The sequence below is a fragment of the Ptychodera flava genome, chromosome 21 (assembly GCF_041260155.1).
Source record: "Ptychodera flava strain L36383 chromosome 21, AS_Pfla_20210202, whole genome shotgun sequence".
Lineage (NCBI taxonomy): Eukaryota > Metazoa > Hemichordata > Enteropneusta > Ptychoderidae > Ptychodera > Ptychodera flava.
Genome location: NC_091948.1, coordinates 10066878 through 10082408, shown reverse-complemented (window position 1 = coordinate 10082408; position 15531 = coordinate 10066878). Strand labels below are relative to the sequence as shown.

At 37.1% G+C, this 15531-nt stretch overlaps 2 protein-coding genes and 1 long non-coding RNA gene across 5 annotated transcripts; 2 read left to right on the top strand and 1 right to left on the bottom strand.

The window, feature by feature from the left end:
• The first annotated feature begins 616 nt into the window (after window positions 1-616).
• Window positions 617-4488, top strand: LOC139121362 (uncharacterized). The gene is made up of 3 exons (XR_011549259.1): window positions 617-798; window positions 2000-2207; window positions 3802-4488. It is a non-coding gene; the product is annotated as an uncharacterized lncRNA (long non-coding RNA).
• Window positions 4489-5612: 1124 nt separating this feature from the next.
• On the top strand, window positions 5613-9696 carry LOC139121360 (uncharacterized). Of its 3 annotated transcripts, none has more exons than XM_070686181.1 (3): window positions 5613-5827; window positions 6983-7200; window positions 7906-9696. In XM_070686181.1, exons 2-3 carry the CDS (start codon window positions 7001-7003, stop codon window positions 8093-8095), a joined length of 390 nt encoding a protein of 129 aa, XP_070542282.1. In that variant the 5' UTR covers window positions 5613-5827; window positions 6983-7000; the 3' UTR covers window positions 8096-9696. The 3 variants fall into 3 exon arrangements, with proteins under 3 accessions (XP_070542282.1, XP_070542283.1, XP_070542284.1); XM_070686182.1 differs by having other exon boundaries at window positions 5640-6322; window positions 6567-7200; XM_070686183.1 differs by having other exon boundaries at window positions 5747-5856.
• A 115-nt stretch (window positions 9697-9811) lies between these two features.
• LOC139121359 (protein FAM221B-like) lies at window positions 9812-15272 on the bottom strand. Its single transcript, XM_070686180.1, has 6 exons — window positions 14785-15272; window positions 14235-14378; window positions 13487-13597; window positions 13051-13245; window positions 12439-12558; window positions 9812-11535 (listed from the first exon to the last, which is right to left on the bottom strand). The coding sequence occupies exons 1-6, from the start codon at window positions 15005-15007 to the stop codon at window positions 11342-11344; spliced, it is 987 nt and encodes a 328-aa protein (XP_070542281.1). The 5' UTR covers window positions 15008-15272; the 3' UTR covers window positions 9812-11341.
• Between the last annotated feature and the right edge of the window lie 259 nt (window positions 15273-15531).

The window sequence follows — 15531 nt, the reverse complement described above, 5'->3', positions numbered from 1 at the left end:
TTATTTCAAGTAAAAAGTTATTGTGTCTGTTACATAAGTTTCATGTACGTGCAATATTCAGACTAGTTGCATGCATGCATACATACATACATACATACATACATACATACATACATACATACATACATACATACATACATACATACATACATACATACATACACATTTAATCTTTAACCCCTTCACCATCATGGTGGAACTCTACAGAGGAAAATGGGAGCGCAAAGGTTCAAAGAGTACATGACACTGTGATTGATATTACAGAACAAAATTAACGAAGAAGTTGTATTGACATTAATTATAGCTACTCTCCCTACTACTTAGGAGAACTAACTTTAACTCTGTGGTTTCATGATAATTATGTATAAAAGTTTATTTTTAGCTACAATGCAATATTTCTTCTTTGTTGGAAGAGGATACATTAAAAGTCTGAGAAAAATTTCAAAAATATCCCGCCCTCCCTCCAGAGGTGCTTGTGAACACAGCCTTACTGTGATCTTACTCAGAGTGTAGATGTGCATGTGTCAGTACTCTGCAGGTTAAAGTGCTGTACCAGTGCGCCCCTAACGGTGACTCACTGGTTCTGTGTGACTGCAGAGCATATGCAGTTGTGACGACATATGTAGACGGATCCGGCATTGTGTATCTGAAGAATGTCCCGCCTCCGGAGGCTAATCGAGTAGCTTGTCAATAAATCTTGAACGAGCATTAGTTGACCTGGTAGGCAAGGCACCGTAGGAATAGGCGATATTTGAACTGCTGCTGAACTGATTTGTACTTTGCACTGAAAACAGTCAGGTGAGAGTACTTTTTTAATTTTACTGGGTACTACCATGGAGATAGAAGGAGAGACTCCTTCTACCTCCATGGTACTACACGGTCTTGCCAAGATCAGGGTGACGATGTGGTAGGTGTGCAGAAATGTTTGCTTTGGTCACGGTCACGTCCCTCTATCACTTTGGTTCTCAATGTTTATCAACAATGTCACTTTTACTATCCATGTCCCCAAATGACCCTTTCTGCACCTCGTGGACGTATAGTTGCGATCAATAGTCACTCAACTTATGTAATGCACTGTGAAGCAAAAGAAACGTTTATCGGGTGTTCGAATATCGAAACTGAAATTTATTTGCTAAACTGTAAACGGGCCAACGTACATGTACTATATTGCAGAAAGTGTCACTATCTCAGTATCAGGTTTCTTTCGTTTACGGTCAATGTGAAATGCTGACCGCAGACAGATACAACATGTGCTGCCATGCCCGGCCTTGGATGTAAAAAAAAAACCTTTTTCTAAAAAACCATGACCTTGCCAACTTTGAATGGGCGTCATTGTTCTCATGGTCAGTACCATGGTTCTTATATTATAATGTCAGTTTGCGGCTTCGGTTGAAGCAATTATAGCCACCAGGCAGCGTTACCCGTTCGTTTACCAGTCACCAAAGCGAGAGATCATACTTATAGAATTTTGTTGTGCTTTAGCTGACGATCCCTCATCAATAGCTGTACGTACTGTCTAACATCAGACAAGGAGAACTGTACTAACGTATAGACAGAGAAACCACACAGCCACAGGTGCTCGCAGCGTTGCCTGGATAGGTGATCAAAGGCCACAGAGTGTGAGACCGAAGGCCAAACCCAGACAGTAGTCATAGATACTTGGCTGATCACTTGGCGAAAGCCCTATGATAGAATAAGGGCTTCGTGAAGCGACGAGCCAAGCACCTGTAGCAGTAGTTAAACTGTTACCCTCCCTGCTTTTGGTCTCAAACTTCAGCCTTCAATCACCTATCCAAGTAGCTCTGCATGGCAGGGCTATGTGTTACCGGCTTTAGGCCTGGGATGGGAGACCTTGTAGCCGGTAACATACAACAATGCCAGGCAGAGCTATCAACAAACAGTCGCTTCACCCAGTGTACAACTTCTGCACCAGTCTTGGCTTTACCTTAGGTGTGAGAGACAGACATTCTAACTTTACTGGCTACTTTGCTATTTCCAGGCAAAATGCCACTTCTCTCAATATTATTGGCATCAGCTTCTGGCCATCTGGTGGACCTTTTGTGGTACAACAGCTATACATTCTGCCCAGTATGGTGTAAATTTGCCGGGAAAACATCCCTCGATCTTGACAAGCTAGGAATCAAACCGCGTATTGTGACTATAGCATCTGATATTACATTGGCCTGTCTCCTTGATCATGCAGTGTCGTAAGTATATTCATTGGTTTTCATGGTTTTTATTTGTTTGTTTGTTTGTTTGTTTTACAGCTGCATAATATGGAATAATAACCTGTACAGATATTATTCATAAGCGTCTCCTATTTCATCGATCTATCACTGATGATGATCTAGACACAAGCAGCCTAAGGCTTGAAACAAGTCCACAAAGCCAGTAACATGTGTACCCGGGCTCCCATATCACAGTCAGCTGTGTCAAGTGTCTGTGATTTGAATAGGCTGGAAAAGGGACCATGTGTCCTTTCAATGGCGTGAACTGATGTAAAATCATATCAGTTTTTTTGTAATTCTCCATTATTACCCCTAGATGACCTCCCTTACGTAATATTTTTGTAGGTATGATGAATGCCCTGTAACAACCACCTTCACTGCATCAAGAACTGCATCGAAACTTTAACTTATTGTATTTTCAAGTTGATCTGGATAATTTTGACTTGGGTGACTTACAGAAAAGAACATACTGCCAAAAAAAGACCAGGATGTAAGGTCATAGAAGGATCATGAAAACAGCCAATTGATATCGTACAACATTTGAAAAGGATGAAGTGAATCAGATATTGGCTTGATATTTACTCCAGAAAATAGCATTGATCGCAATGTCAGGTTTGTTACTGAATATAGCTGGCAACCTGCGACATTGGACAATGCTGTCTAAAATTCGGACAAATGTTTTTGTTGCATGCGCGGCTGTTGTTGCAGCTTGTAGTCTGAGCCATAAATTTATAGGCATAAGTATGACTTTTAGTAGCCGTTGTAACACTAGCAGGTTTTATTTTCATCGTTTATACGGACAATGCGGACAAATATTTATTCATGCATAATAATGAAAGAAAAATTACCTCATTTGCAATCAGCGCTATTAGCAGAAATGGTGGAGTAAATAACAAATTATATGGATGATATGAAAGATTATAAAACAAAACACATATCAAGGGGTCGTGGATGATATAATGTTCTTTTTTTTAACATTTACACTAATGTCATGTGTTTGTTTGATTAGTAATGTTTGATAATAGCTTGCAGAACATTGCTGACCAATCAGAATGCTGTTTGTAAATCGTTCAATTGTATTCATCGTCCAATGCCAGACCCCCTTTCATCAATACAGTGTAGGCACTATCAGAATGGTGCAGGTATTGACCGGAGAGAGAAATTCCAAGAGATCATTATTCATTAGTGTAAAGAGACACAGTCGGTCTTTTTTTTACCTTTTTTTCATGAATTTTGTGCGATATGAGTAGTTTTGTGTTGTTTGACCTCTTCAAACGTCAACTCTGCTTGCAGTCAGACAAGATTAAAGATTCGATGAAACACTTTACGGTGTGTACTCAAACTGTTTTAAAAGTTTGGAATTCATGCAAACTTTTGTAATGAAATCTGTATTGGCAGTGCCTTTCATATAGATAAAAATAGCAGCTTATCATTACATTGTAACACTGCCAATGTTTACTTGTCATGGAAAAGCAAGTTTGAAAAGGAAAAATTTATTTACTTTGTCCCTTTTATGAAAACATTAAGTTATATTTTATTTATAATGTGTGCATGTATGTTTCATATTTTATAGGAAAATAGATGTTGGGAACTCCTGCAAAACTGCTGCCATGGTAACAGGTGGCGCTGCCTTGCTGTACACTGCGTTAGGAGCACCACACAATGCCTATGATGACAGGCACTGTGGGTGTGTTGCTATTGATCTTGGATACAACGCTGCACGCGTCGGTGTCATGTCCCTGGTATTGCTCTACATGGCGGGCCGTTTTGAATGAAAGAATTTTCAAAAGACTACCGTAAAACGGATGCTGAAAACATTCTCTTGCCATAATGTTAAAAAGCTGTACATGTGAAAGTTACTGGTAGCTGTTAAATCTATAGATGAACCAGCTTTACTTGTCATTGACCTTGTGTTTGTAGTATAAATATTTGTTGTAGAATGTCATTTGCTTACCTTTTGTGTGCTTTTTGTATCTTTTAATTCTTTTTTAAATGATATTTTATGTTGTACCAAAATCTATTGCTCTATTGCTCCAGTCAGTGATATGTTGGTAGTTTTTCTCAGAACCAAAAGTTCACCAACCCAAAGAGGACACTGGTAGACTTTCCCTAACTGATGGTTTCAGGGGAATTCGTAAAAAACATCTGACCCAATACATGCTAGTTCTTTTGATTATAGTTACATTTATTGCCTGACAGTACTGTTCATAATTGTCATGATTGTCTTTGAATTAAAACAGATACGTACTTACATAACTCATCTAACGTGTGTTTTCTTTATTGTATTACTACCAGAAATAATGATATATTCTTTCAACCTCAAATTGAAAACTATTGTCAAAGAAGTATCATATATATATATATATATATATATATATATATATATATATATATATATATATATATATATTAAAGTATACATATGTCCTTGGAAATTACAGTGCTCTTTGCTAAAATCAGAGCGTTATAAGTAATAACAAATTACCTACTTCAAGTACAAAGTAATTATATATCTGTTCCTCCAATTTTCAGACAGAACTAAAAGTATTCATAGCTCTACGTGTCCATACTTCATAGCAATAGCTCTCAATATGGCTGTCGTAAAGTACAGCATCCAGTTACTCTGAGATAAGCAAGCGATGTAATCTTTGTATATCAGAAAAGCTACTCATATATCCTGACAAATCTATGCTGTTAAACAAACACAGTGACCCAAACACTTGTGAATCTGTGATATGTATATATATATATATATATATATATATATATATATATATATATATATATATATATATATATATATATATATAACACAACATTATTTCAAGTACAAAGTAATGATATCTGTTACTTAAGTTTCATACATCCTGCAATCATAAGACAAGAAGTGAAAGGATTCTTAGCTCGACACTCTTATCTTAGATATATATCTTAGATACACATATATATATATACACATATATATATATATATATATATATGTATATATATATTATATATATATATATATATATATATATATATATATATATATATATACGTGTGTGTGTGTGTGTGTGTTTGTGTGCGTGTGTGTTGTCAAAGTACTGAGGAACTGATAGATGTGCATAAATAAATGACAAAATATGAAATACTTTGCAAATGAGATGCAAGACGGTTACACAGTATATGATCGACGTGTGTCATAGGCGATATGCGGACTTCTTTAATATCTGTCATTTCCACAGCACATATATACTGTAAAGAAACAACTGTTTTTGAAGTTTGATTGTTAAGCGAGAACGATATACATACCCCTTTTTGCAAGGGGTCATGCACGGAGGCCTATGTTTTACCTCCTTGGGTCATGTAAGGTGACCATAGTGATTAGAATGTCAAAGGGGTAATCACGTGGCTCCATCGGATGTAAACACATGCCATATCTCCAGCAAAGCAAACAGACAGAAGATTGTGACGGTATTCCATCCAGTGCAAACATATCGGAACGGTCACAGTGCATTCTCCGCAATCAAAGTAGATAGTCAAAAGCGTGAGGCGCTGCAGGTCTAGAGAACGCCTAGCTGAATCTTGTTGTGGAACTTCTGAGGAGTTAGACGCAGGTATGTATAGAGAATTGCGACGTGGACTGGTAAGTAATACAGCCATAGGAAAAGAGAACACGTGCGGATGTGGAATGAATTTATGAAATACGCCCGATGATGTTAATCACGAGTGTTGTGTTCAGTGCAACGGCGGGAGAGATCGAAGAACCAGACGGGTGGCGGCACGGGAGTGGCAGTGGTCCAGTGATGCAGAAATTGGGTCACTGAAACACGTGTGACAACTGACTGGTCATGGCCAGCTGTACTCTGCGAGCTGGGTTTACATGGATGTAAAATAGATGGTTTACATTGAGGCTACTCGAATTCGACCGATCTGGGTCAACGATGCTCTCGTCCGTGACGATGAGATAGTTTTTGCGAAGATGCTTTTGTATTGCCACCATTGATTATCACAGATGTGATGCATATTTCAAATTCGAGCATTGGTGTACTTGCTCCCGATAGCCGATATCCTGGGCGTGTTATGAGTCAGGAGTCTGTCACTGTCATTCAGTGTCCGTCGTTCGAGAACGCTCCGTGCTATATATATATAAGAGGGGGGGGGGGTGGGGGGGGGGGGGGGGGGGGGAAGGGGAGCGTGGAGAGCGCCCTCGAGCGACGGATCTTCCAGTCTAGTTCTCAACAGACATCCGTTGAAAGTGACATGCATACGAATGACGGACTCTACTCATCATAATTTTGTTCATTCCCCACGGGGGCGTTATTTTTGTTTACGGCTTACAATTTATATCCGGAGCTTTTGTTAAAGATCTATGTGGAAACTGGAAAGTAAGCCTAGAATAAACGAAATTACTTCTCAAAGTTTAGTACTGTTGCAGTATTTGGACATAATTTATTTTGTCGCAACAGAAGGACTGCTTTCAGAATATTGCGTTGATATTATCAGAGTATCAAAACTATGTAAAAGAGAGCCAGGAGTTTTGGTTGGTACCTTGGCCAAAATGTTATACATACCGTTGGGGGCGCACTTCACCTGTTTAAATCTCAGATCTCGGTAGATGATAGATCATCGTGGAGGAAAAATACCTCTGTGGGTAGATTACCGATCGAGCTGTTGTAGCTACTATATTGCCAACTTTGTTGTTATGTTCAGGGGTAAGAGTAAAAATTTTACCTGTATCATTTTCAAAAATCAATCTTTCACTTTTTCAGGTGTTTTGATCATCAACCATGTCACTGATTTCCATTATCCTGGCCACAGTTCTCAGCCAAGGGCTTGGTGCACTGTGGTACTCACCGCTGATGTTCTCCAGTCAGTGGTTGAAGTGCGTTGGCAAAACTGTTGATGACCTGACAACCAGTAACCTTCCCTATGTCGTTGCTATGTTCTCAGACCTTGCCCTTGCAATCATTACCAATATCGCAATAATGTAAGTTGTCATTTCACACTTTTAAAATATTTAATCAATCAATCTGTATTATACTCAACTCATACTAGCAGAGAGTGTGGTATGGTGCATTACAAAATTGGACAAAGTACAAAACTGAACACTTTCAAGAGGACAACAAAGTATCCAAGTTGTACAATAAACAAACTGTTTAACAGTGGGAATTTAGTAATACAGCCCTCTACTAGAGAGAGTATTTCCATAAAAAAATTCCACAAGTCTTTGTCAACAGATTGAAATATTAATGTGGTATGCAGATCTTGAGCTCCTTATGATGTATTTTTCACTCCCTCTGTTCTGTTTGCAAAACACAGATTCATGTTCAAGTACTCCCAGTAAAATTTTAATGGAATGAGTATTGTTAACTTGTCAACACCTGAATTCCAGCCTAGAATAGAATTCATTTGTCAGCAATAATATTGTACCCAACCCATGGCAAGGCCAATACTCTGTATTTCAACATAGGTTGTATCAAAGGAGGCGTGCTAGGTGCATACACCATCAACAGTAGTCATGTACTAGAATAGAGCATACTTTAAAACCTGGTTTTAGATATTACATGACTCTTTCACAGTGCTTTGAACTTGAATATTACATGTGCATTTTGCTCTGTAGAACAGTCACATCAACAATGAGCACTGCATTGTTGTAGCCATCTGAACAAACTTTGTTCTTGTTTTTCCTCAGGTATGTCAATTTTGGGAGTGCCTTGGCAACGATTACCATGGTAACAGTCGGTGTCACAGTGTTGGATATGGCATTGGAGGCCCCTCACTATGCCTTTGAAGGTCGTACTCTGGGACTCTTTGGTATCACTGTCGGTCATAACATAGCCCGTATTTTTATGATGGCTTCTCTCATGTATGTCAGAGGTTAAAGGTCAGACCAAGTTTCCACTCATCATTGACCTTTACATACTATATCTAGGAAGCGCACAGATGACATCCATTTGTGATATTATTATATTTATCACATTTTTATTTGTCCTTTATCTAGTCAGTTTTATCACTTGACATAAGTTGTTGTTGCATTCAGACTGCAGGAGCTAAAACAAGTTACTGCAATTTCCATACCATGAATGGGACCGTACATATTTAAAGATTTTATCAACTGGCTTGTCAAAAAAATATTTTCATATTATGCTTTTGTTGAAGCGTTGGGAATGTTTTTTTTTTTAATTTTGTACAAAATCATTGTTGTGAAGTTGTGTTGTTTTCACCAAGAAAAGTCTAACATGAAATACTCTCTTCACAGTCAGTGGCACAATGTGCAAATCTAACTATTTTTGTCAGTATGTATATTGTAAGTTTGCATTCTCTTACAACCCTTCATGGGCAACACAGTTTCTCAGTTGGATGCGCCCTCAATGGTCTCACGTAGATAGGTTCAAGTGCATTGTGCTGTACCAAGCTTGAACTGCTGAGGGCAGTAGCACTCAGCAACATTGCCTTCATCAACCGATTAGGGGTTGTGAGAGAGTGTATTGACACTGACTTATTGGTACTACTGGTACTATTGAGCGTCCTGTTGTCCAATCAAACCCTGCCAAATGCACACACAGTGTATCCCTCTTTTAACAAAGTGAAAAACAACTTTTTCCATTCATACATTAATAATAGTTATACTTTCACATTTTATTTTTCTGTTAACCTATCAAACACTGCCAATTGTATGCTGTGTATACATGTATCCTTTTAACAAAGTGAAGACGCAGAACCCTTTCGGATTTATGAAGTTTATTATAGTTACGGTTTTTGCATTCTATTTTTGCTGACATGTACAATAGAGGATATCATTGACAATGTCAACACATGTTGAGAGTTAACAATGCCATGTACAACAAAGTTCTGTTCTGTATTTTTCTATTCAAAGTATAGGTATTCATGAATATTTAACAGTTTTATAACTCATTAAAGTTTTGTATTTCATACATAGCATATGTGAGGATCATTTTCAAGGAATCTGAGAGTGTGGTGTTCATACATTTTGTTCCAGGTCCAAGGATAAAGGCAGATTTGTTTTTTGAGAGGATAGGGTAAATATAGCTTTTGAGTTTTTAACCATGATGTGAAAGATGAGAAAAGATTGATATTCTTATGTTGCACTCTGATGATGTCATCATATTGATGTTTGGACTTTTTTCTGCTCAACAATTTTTTTGACATGATGGAATCACTGCCAAAGTTATGCATGAAAGACTGCCAAGATTTGAGAACAAAACACACTTTTATAAACCGTCATCTTTCATTCACCGCTTGGATTGTATTTTGGCAACTTGACCATACTGGAGTCAGATACATCCTAGTGTAAGCAATACCAGGACAATCAGTATAAACACAGCTATGTTGTGTATTTCACTGCCATGACACACTGCCTTTTACATGGTTACCAGGATGATATGATTTCTTGAACTCAGAATGATTTTGTAAGATTACTTATTTTTGTTACAGATTTCAATAAAAGTTATTTTCTAACATATGTATGCCTGTAGGTTACATTTTACAGTAATGATTAAATAAACATTTTGAATATTTTCCTCCAGACTTCATCTACACAACTATAATACAAATGAATCAGTCAGAAACAGTGCAAGTTCTGATTGCTGACTGATAATGTCAGCTTGCAATCCATTTTAATATGCATAAATTACATTTCAAAATAATTTGCTTTTCACTTGCAATCAAAACATATTTCCTTTCTCAAATGCAGCACAACATGGTGGAAGTGTGAATACTACACCCGGTAATGCAATTTTCAGCTGTTTCATAAGGACATCCCTATATTTCAGAAGTGCAGCCTGATTTACTTTAGACATTCTCCAAATAGCATATCTTCAGTAGAAATCAATATTAGAGCACCACTTCTATTTGACAGTCAGCATTAGGCATCAATGGAAACAGATTTGCAGACTTTCATCATGTAATCTTATTTTGTTTTTAATTTCACACTAAAAACACTCAGGATAAAAAAATAACAATATATATACAGTATATAAATTGCAATGATGACAAAAAATTTACAAACACAGATTGCAGCAATTACATCCAGTGAGTAGATAGTAAAACAAACATTGATGCAAACTTCGTGAAAAAAAGGCATAGACGTAATATTTAACTTTTTTTCCTAATATTCTCGGTCAATTCCCTTTTCTCCTTTGCTATTTACATAATAGCAACCTAGGGAATTCGGAATGGGTCAACACATTATAGTTCCTATTAAAATTAGAAACCAATATAAATAATACCAATGGATAAATTGTCATAATTTTGACTTGTACTCATTTTGCTCATATAGTGTCCTGATCGCTAGATAATCTTATGACCCTATCAGATATGACTTTCTGGCAAAATTCCACTTGTAAATTTTTAGTAGCAGTTTAATAATTAGACTGAAAGATCCGTCGCTCGAGGGGAGCGTCCGCGAGCAACGGATCTTTCAGTCTATTTGATAATGGTACAAATTGAATTTCAGTGCATCGCTTGCATAAATTAAGTTTTGTAAATGTGAAATTTTGGACGGAATAATAATGAGGTGCAGTTGTCGTGTGAGTTAAATTCATTGATTGGACAAGAATTTACAATGCTACTTTTGAAAACAATGATTGAATTGTGTTGAAGTGAGAAGAATGGATACTTCCATCGACCTATCATGACAAGTCTGCTGTCTTATACATTCACACAAAATATTGCTTTCTTCTCAAAGTGGGACAACTATTTGCAACTATACCAAATTTTGTGCTGCTATTTCACATATATATAAGGCTGTACATTGCACTAACATGATTCCATGTTAATGTCAATGATAATGTAAATTTATACAGAGGTTGCCAGTTGCAAAATAACTTTCAAAAATCTGTTCAATATATGTCAGTTGAATGGAAATAATGTATTTGCCATATAGTACAATTTTATATACATAAAAACACTAGCATTAAAAGTTTTGCAATAAGTGGACAATAAAAACTGACTGCAAAAGTATACAAACTGTACTGTAATTTCAATAATATAGACATCTTTCTCAGCCTAGCATTTAACAAGTTTCAGTTCATAGCCACCTCAATATAATTACATATATTTATAGCACTATTGAGCTTGGCCGGTACCACTATTTCAAGGGGTGAAACTTAGTCATAGACAGGTCTGAAGCTAGATCCAGACTTGGGAGGGCGGTATGGAGTATCTTGTGTTATTGCTCTGTTCCTTGGAATGTTACCTTCTCCTTCCATGAGTGCACGATAGATACCGGGATTGTCATCCTGGCCAGTTAGTGCCATGTTACGGAGTTCTGGCATCTCGGCAAATGGCAAGTAATCCTCCCCTGGAAAAATCAACATTACAATTTGAGCATTGCAAATTAGTTGTGAACATATGTGTTGCCTGATCCATTCTACATTGTTTTACTAGAGTGAGATTTGCAGATGACACTGATAAATGTTATTGGTATCAATTTTGTATATGCAAATGTTTAAAATATCCAATAAGATTCTGATGAAAATACTGCAAGACTGATCCACAGACACTGTGGTTGTGATACGGCTCCACCTCGCTGATGATACTGGAATAGGTAAAGATGTTCTAGCACAGGATATGGATGAAATGTGTATCTTACTCCATATTTGCAAAAACAGGGATGTGCAAAGCAATGACAAAATGTACAGTCACTTCATATTAATATACATGTATGTCAACAGTAATGAGTATAATCATGCACACATTAATATAATGTGCACAGCCTCATTGCTTATACTTCAGCAAGTCTTTGAAACAAATATATAGTCAAGCTACATCATAGCAGTATACATAGTCCCTCTATAGTGTCTATGAGTTATCTGCAATCATGTTGAATATATCAACACAGATTAGCTGTTCACAACAAATCCAGTATTGCTGGGTTCATCTGTAATTACTTAAAATGGGGAAAGTACTTTATATTCAAAAAACAAAATTCTCAAACACAGTTATTTGGAGATCTAGAAGACAAAATTGCTTAACATTTCATCTTCACAATTACATTGTATGGAACAGTACCACATGAAGGAAAGCTCAAATGCTCGCATGTATATTTTTCATGCAGAAAGGCACAAAAGAGAAGTCCTGTGTACACTTTAATGAACATTCAAGATGTGTTCATGATATGAACACATCTTGAAACTTTGTTAGAGTCTATGGGCTAATGGCATGGGATGTTAGGTCCTCACACCTTTGGCAAAGTCTGACTTACCGTAGGGTAATCCATTCATGTGACGGTAGTCTTCTGTTTCAAAGAATGTCTCATGTTCCTCCCAGTGTTTGTCACATGCAGCACACAGAAAGTTAGAGTTGAACATACCACAGCCACAGGCTAGGGAGAAATATTACTGATGGTTATTCGAAATATAGAATAATTCATTTGAAAGCAAAATATGAACATCTGAAGTACTGTTAAGTAGTAACAATGAAATTTATCACTCAAAATGTTTTCTTATACAATTTTGGTGCAAAACCATGAAAGTTTTTGCAATTTGATGATGTTTTATACATCAACAATAATGTATGTTTTCACAATTTCATCCGATTAAATAAAATATCAAACCATGTTCAAAGTTGCATTCAGAAAAAACATATCCTTACTGTTTTGATGAGGAAACGAGGTCACCGAGGATTTAACTTGTTATAAAATACCTGACATTACGGTGGAAATAAAGTTCTTGAAATTCCAGAACATGTTAATTTATTGCACAAACTCATGGGATTTTTGCATCCTGATTGGGAATGCATGAGGTTGTTGACTCATGGTGATAGGTTTGTCTTATTTTGCAACTAAATGACCAGAAAAACTGTACAGATTCGTTACCTCTGCATCGTTTTGATCGCGGATCGTGTTCTTCATGCGTGTGTTTACAGCGACACTTTGCTCTCCAGGTTGTTGGATCAAAGTCCCTCCGTCTTTGGAACCAGAACTCACCAATGTCTTCCGGTCTGCCAGGTATGAAGGCAAATGCCTTACATCCACAACCCCCTGACTTGCATGGCACTCTTACACTCTTCCCTGAAATATTGAAATAAAATACAAATATTATTTTTATTTACCCACCTACGCCTGTTTCCCTCCACAATGGTCAAATTTTGTTGAACACAAAACTTTGAAAACCTAAAATTTATCTGTGAAAGTTTCAAAGGCAAAGTAACTGACTGCATTTTGATTTCAAAAGTAATGTTCCAATATTACTTTAAATATCACTGGTTTCAATAATTTCAAATTCAGTATCTTCATCAAGGTTCTGACTTACCATTGTATGGTGCATGTTCCGACAGAAGATGACTACAGAAACATCTGGACTGTCTGCTCACACGGATACAATCCCACTTGAACTCCGGACATCTCCATCCTACATATATTCCTGGGTTGAAGGCGAGCAAAATATGTGTGATGATGGATGGTGTGACACAAACTAGAAATCACAGGTACATGTCATGTACACACTGTATAGTTCTGAACAGTAAAGTTATCTGTTTAAGTCTTGCTGCATGTCAGAATCATACCCCTGCATGTTGACATTCTCATTTTTTTAATTTCATGCCTCGTGAACTCAAAAAAGAGAAAATAAAACTAAAACCTGTCAATTTTTGTGGTATGTATGAATTACCTTTCAAACTATCCTCAATACCTCAAGGTAGAAAAGTTACCATACTGGTAGTTTAATTGTCAGGCAAGTATATCAGTGTCCTTCTACAAGTCCTGACCAAGTAACAAATTCTTTTGTAAGAATAGTCAGTGACAGCAAACAATACAATGTGTTCTCATTCACTTCTGCCAGTGCAATCAGCATACTTGTGGCCATAAATGAAATTGGTGAGCAAATAAGCTAAAAGTTGACAGACACATATATAACAGTATTTTTTCCATGCTTGTCTGTGATTTTAGGTCTTAAATTTTTAAGAGCTACCTTCACTGTTCTTCACTTTGACATTAATCGTTGAGATGCAGTTGACAAGTTTTGGACAGGAAAACTTTGAAAGTCAAATCTAATATCATACCAGATTTGATTGCGTCTGTGGCAGCTTCAGTTTCTGGATCAAATAATTTCTTGACTCTTGGTCCAAACTCTTCTCTATGCATGGCCCTTGCTACTGATACCAACTCCTTCTTCTCAGCTGGTATCACTGGCCTCATAGTATAACCTAGCCAAACATAGAAACATTCCAAGATCATCAATGATACAAAATATTGAAAAATGAGATATATATGCCTCTAGGTCTACAATTGTCAAATACTTGTACTATTTATTTACCTAAATCATGAACTTGTGACAATTGCAATAAAAGTTACAGAAAATAAGTGATATCATCATAGCTTTAAGACATAACACTTTCAGCGAAATAATAGAAATATAACAATAACACTTTCACTGACTTTTACACTCCTGTCGAAGACTGCAATTTCAGACATGATCACTTCACACCACTGAGTCTGATATCAATATAACAAGGTACAAATTAAACCAAAGAATCCGTTAGTTTCATGTCGAACACCGTGGTGTCAAAATAATATTTATTACAGGATACGTGTGCTATATGAATTATTTACCTTTGGGTGCCAACATAACTTGGCCATCTGGTCCTACGTGTTTTACCATATCCACACTCTTCATACCTCTTGGGACGACAGCTCTGCTGTTGGACGGCTTCGGAGAAAGTGACTTCGCTCGTCCAGTCGACGATGGTACGGCAAGAGCTCGAGATGAGCTCTCTGCTTTCTTCTTAGGTTTGGCTCCGGTCTTTGAGCTGCTCTTACTATTAGACCGGTCCATGTTGTTGGTGTATCTTCAACACGACGGCGTAGGTGTTGAAATGTCAGTACAGCTGCTGCAGTATTTCGACAGGTAAACGGTGAACGTACGGTCAAAACACTGTAACCTACGTCATCGAAAGGCAGTGAATGGGGGTTTGCCTGAAAGGGAACGACCCCACCCCTAATCAATTATAATAACATGCTATAAAGGGCAGCAACTTCTTGAGTTCCAATGACGATGGGAACGTACGTAGACCTCGACTGTTGAAACCATAGAAATAAACAAGATTGACCTCGAAATCAAAGTTAACCGAAAGAGGGCGCTGCAGTACCGGCAATCTTTGAGTTGATTTCGGATTCAATTTTACACTTTTACAGATGGTGTGCACTTACTTTTAATTTCTATTTATTTATTTTATCCTTTTTTTGCGAACAAATAGATCTCTCCCGTAATTTTGCAACATTACAAACTGGTTTTCATTATGGGATAGAATCTAACACAAAACAGTGTTTCAAAGAAATGTGTATACATGTACTAAAAAT

What these genes read in the sequence shown, in the direction of transcription:
- LOC139121359 (XM_070686180.1), bottom strand. Translation starts at nt 15,007, where the DNA reads ATGGACCGGTCTAATAGTAAGAGCAGCTCAAAGACCGGAGCCAAACCT. An exon ending in CACAGACGCAATCAAATCTG is followed by an intron (nt 13,598 to 14,234) that starts GTATGATATTAG and finishes CCTTCAACCCAG; the next exon opens with GAATATATGTAGGATGGAGA. An exon ending in CATGAATGGATTACCCTACG is followed by an intron (nt 11,536 to 12,438) that starts GTAAGTCAGACT and finishes TGATTTTTCCAG; the next exon opens with GGGAGGATTACTTGCCATTT.
- LOC139121360 (XM_070686181.1), top strand. Translation starts at nt 7,001, where the DNA reads ATGTCACTGATTTCCATTATCCTGGCCACAGTTCTCAGCCAAGGGCTT. An exon ending in ATTACCAATATCGCAATAAT is followed by an intron (nt 7,201 to 7,905) that starts GTAAGTTGTCAT and finishes GTTTTTCCTCAG; the next exon opens with GTATGTCAATTTTGGGAGTG.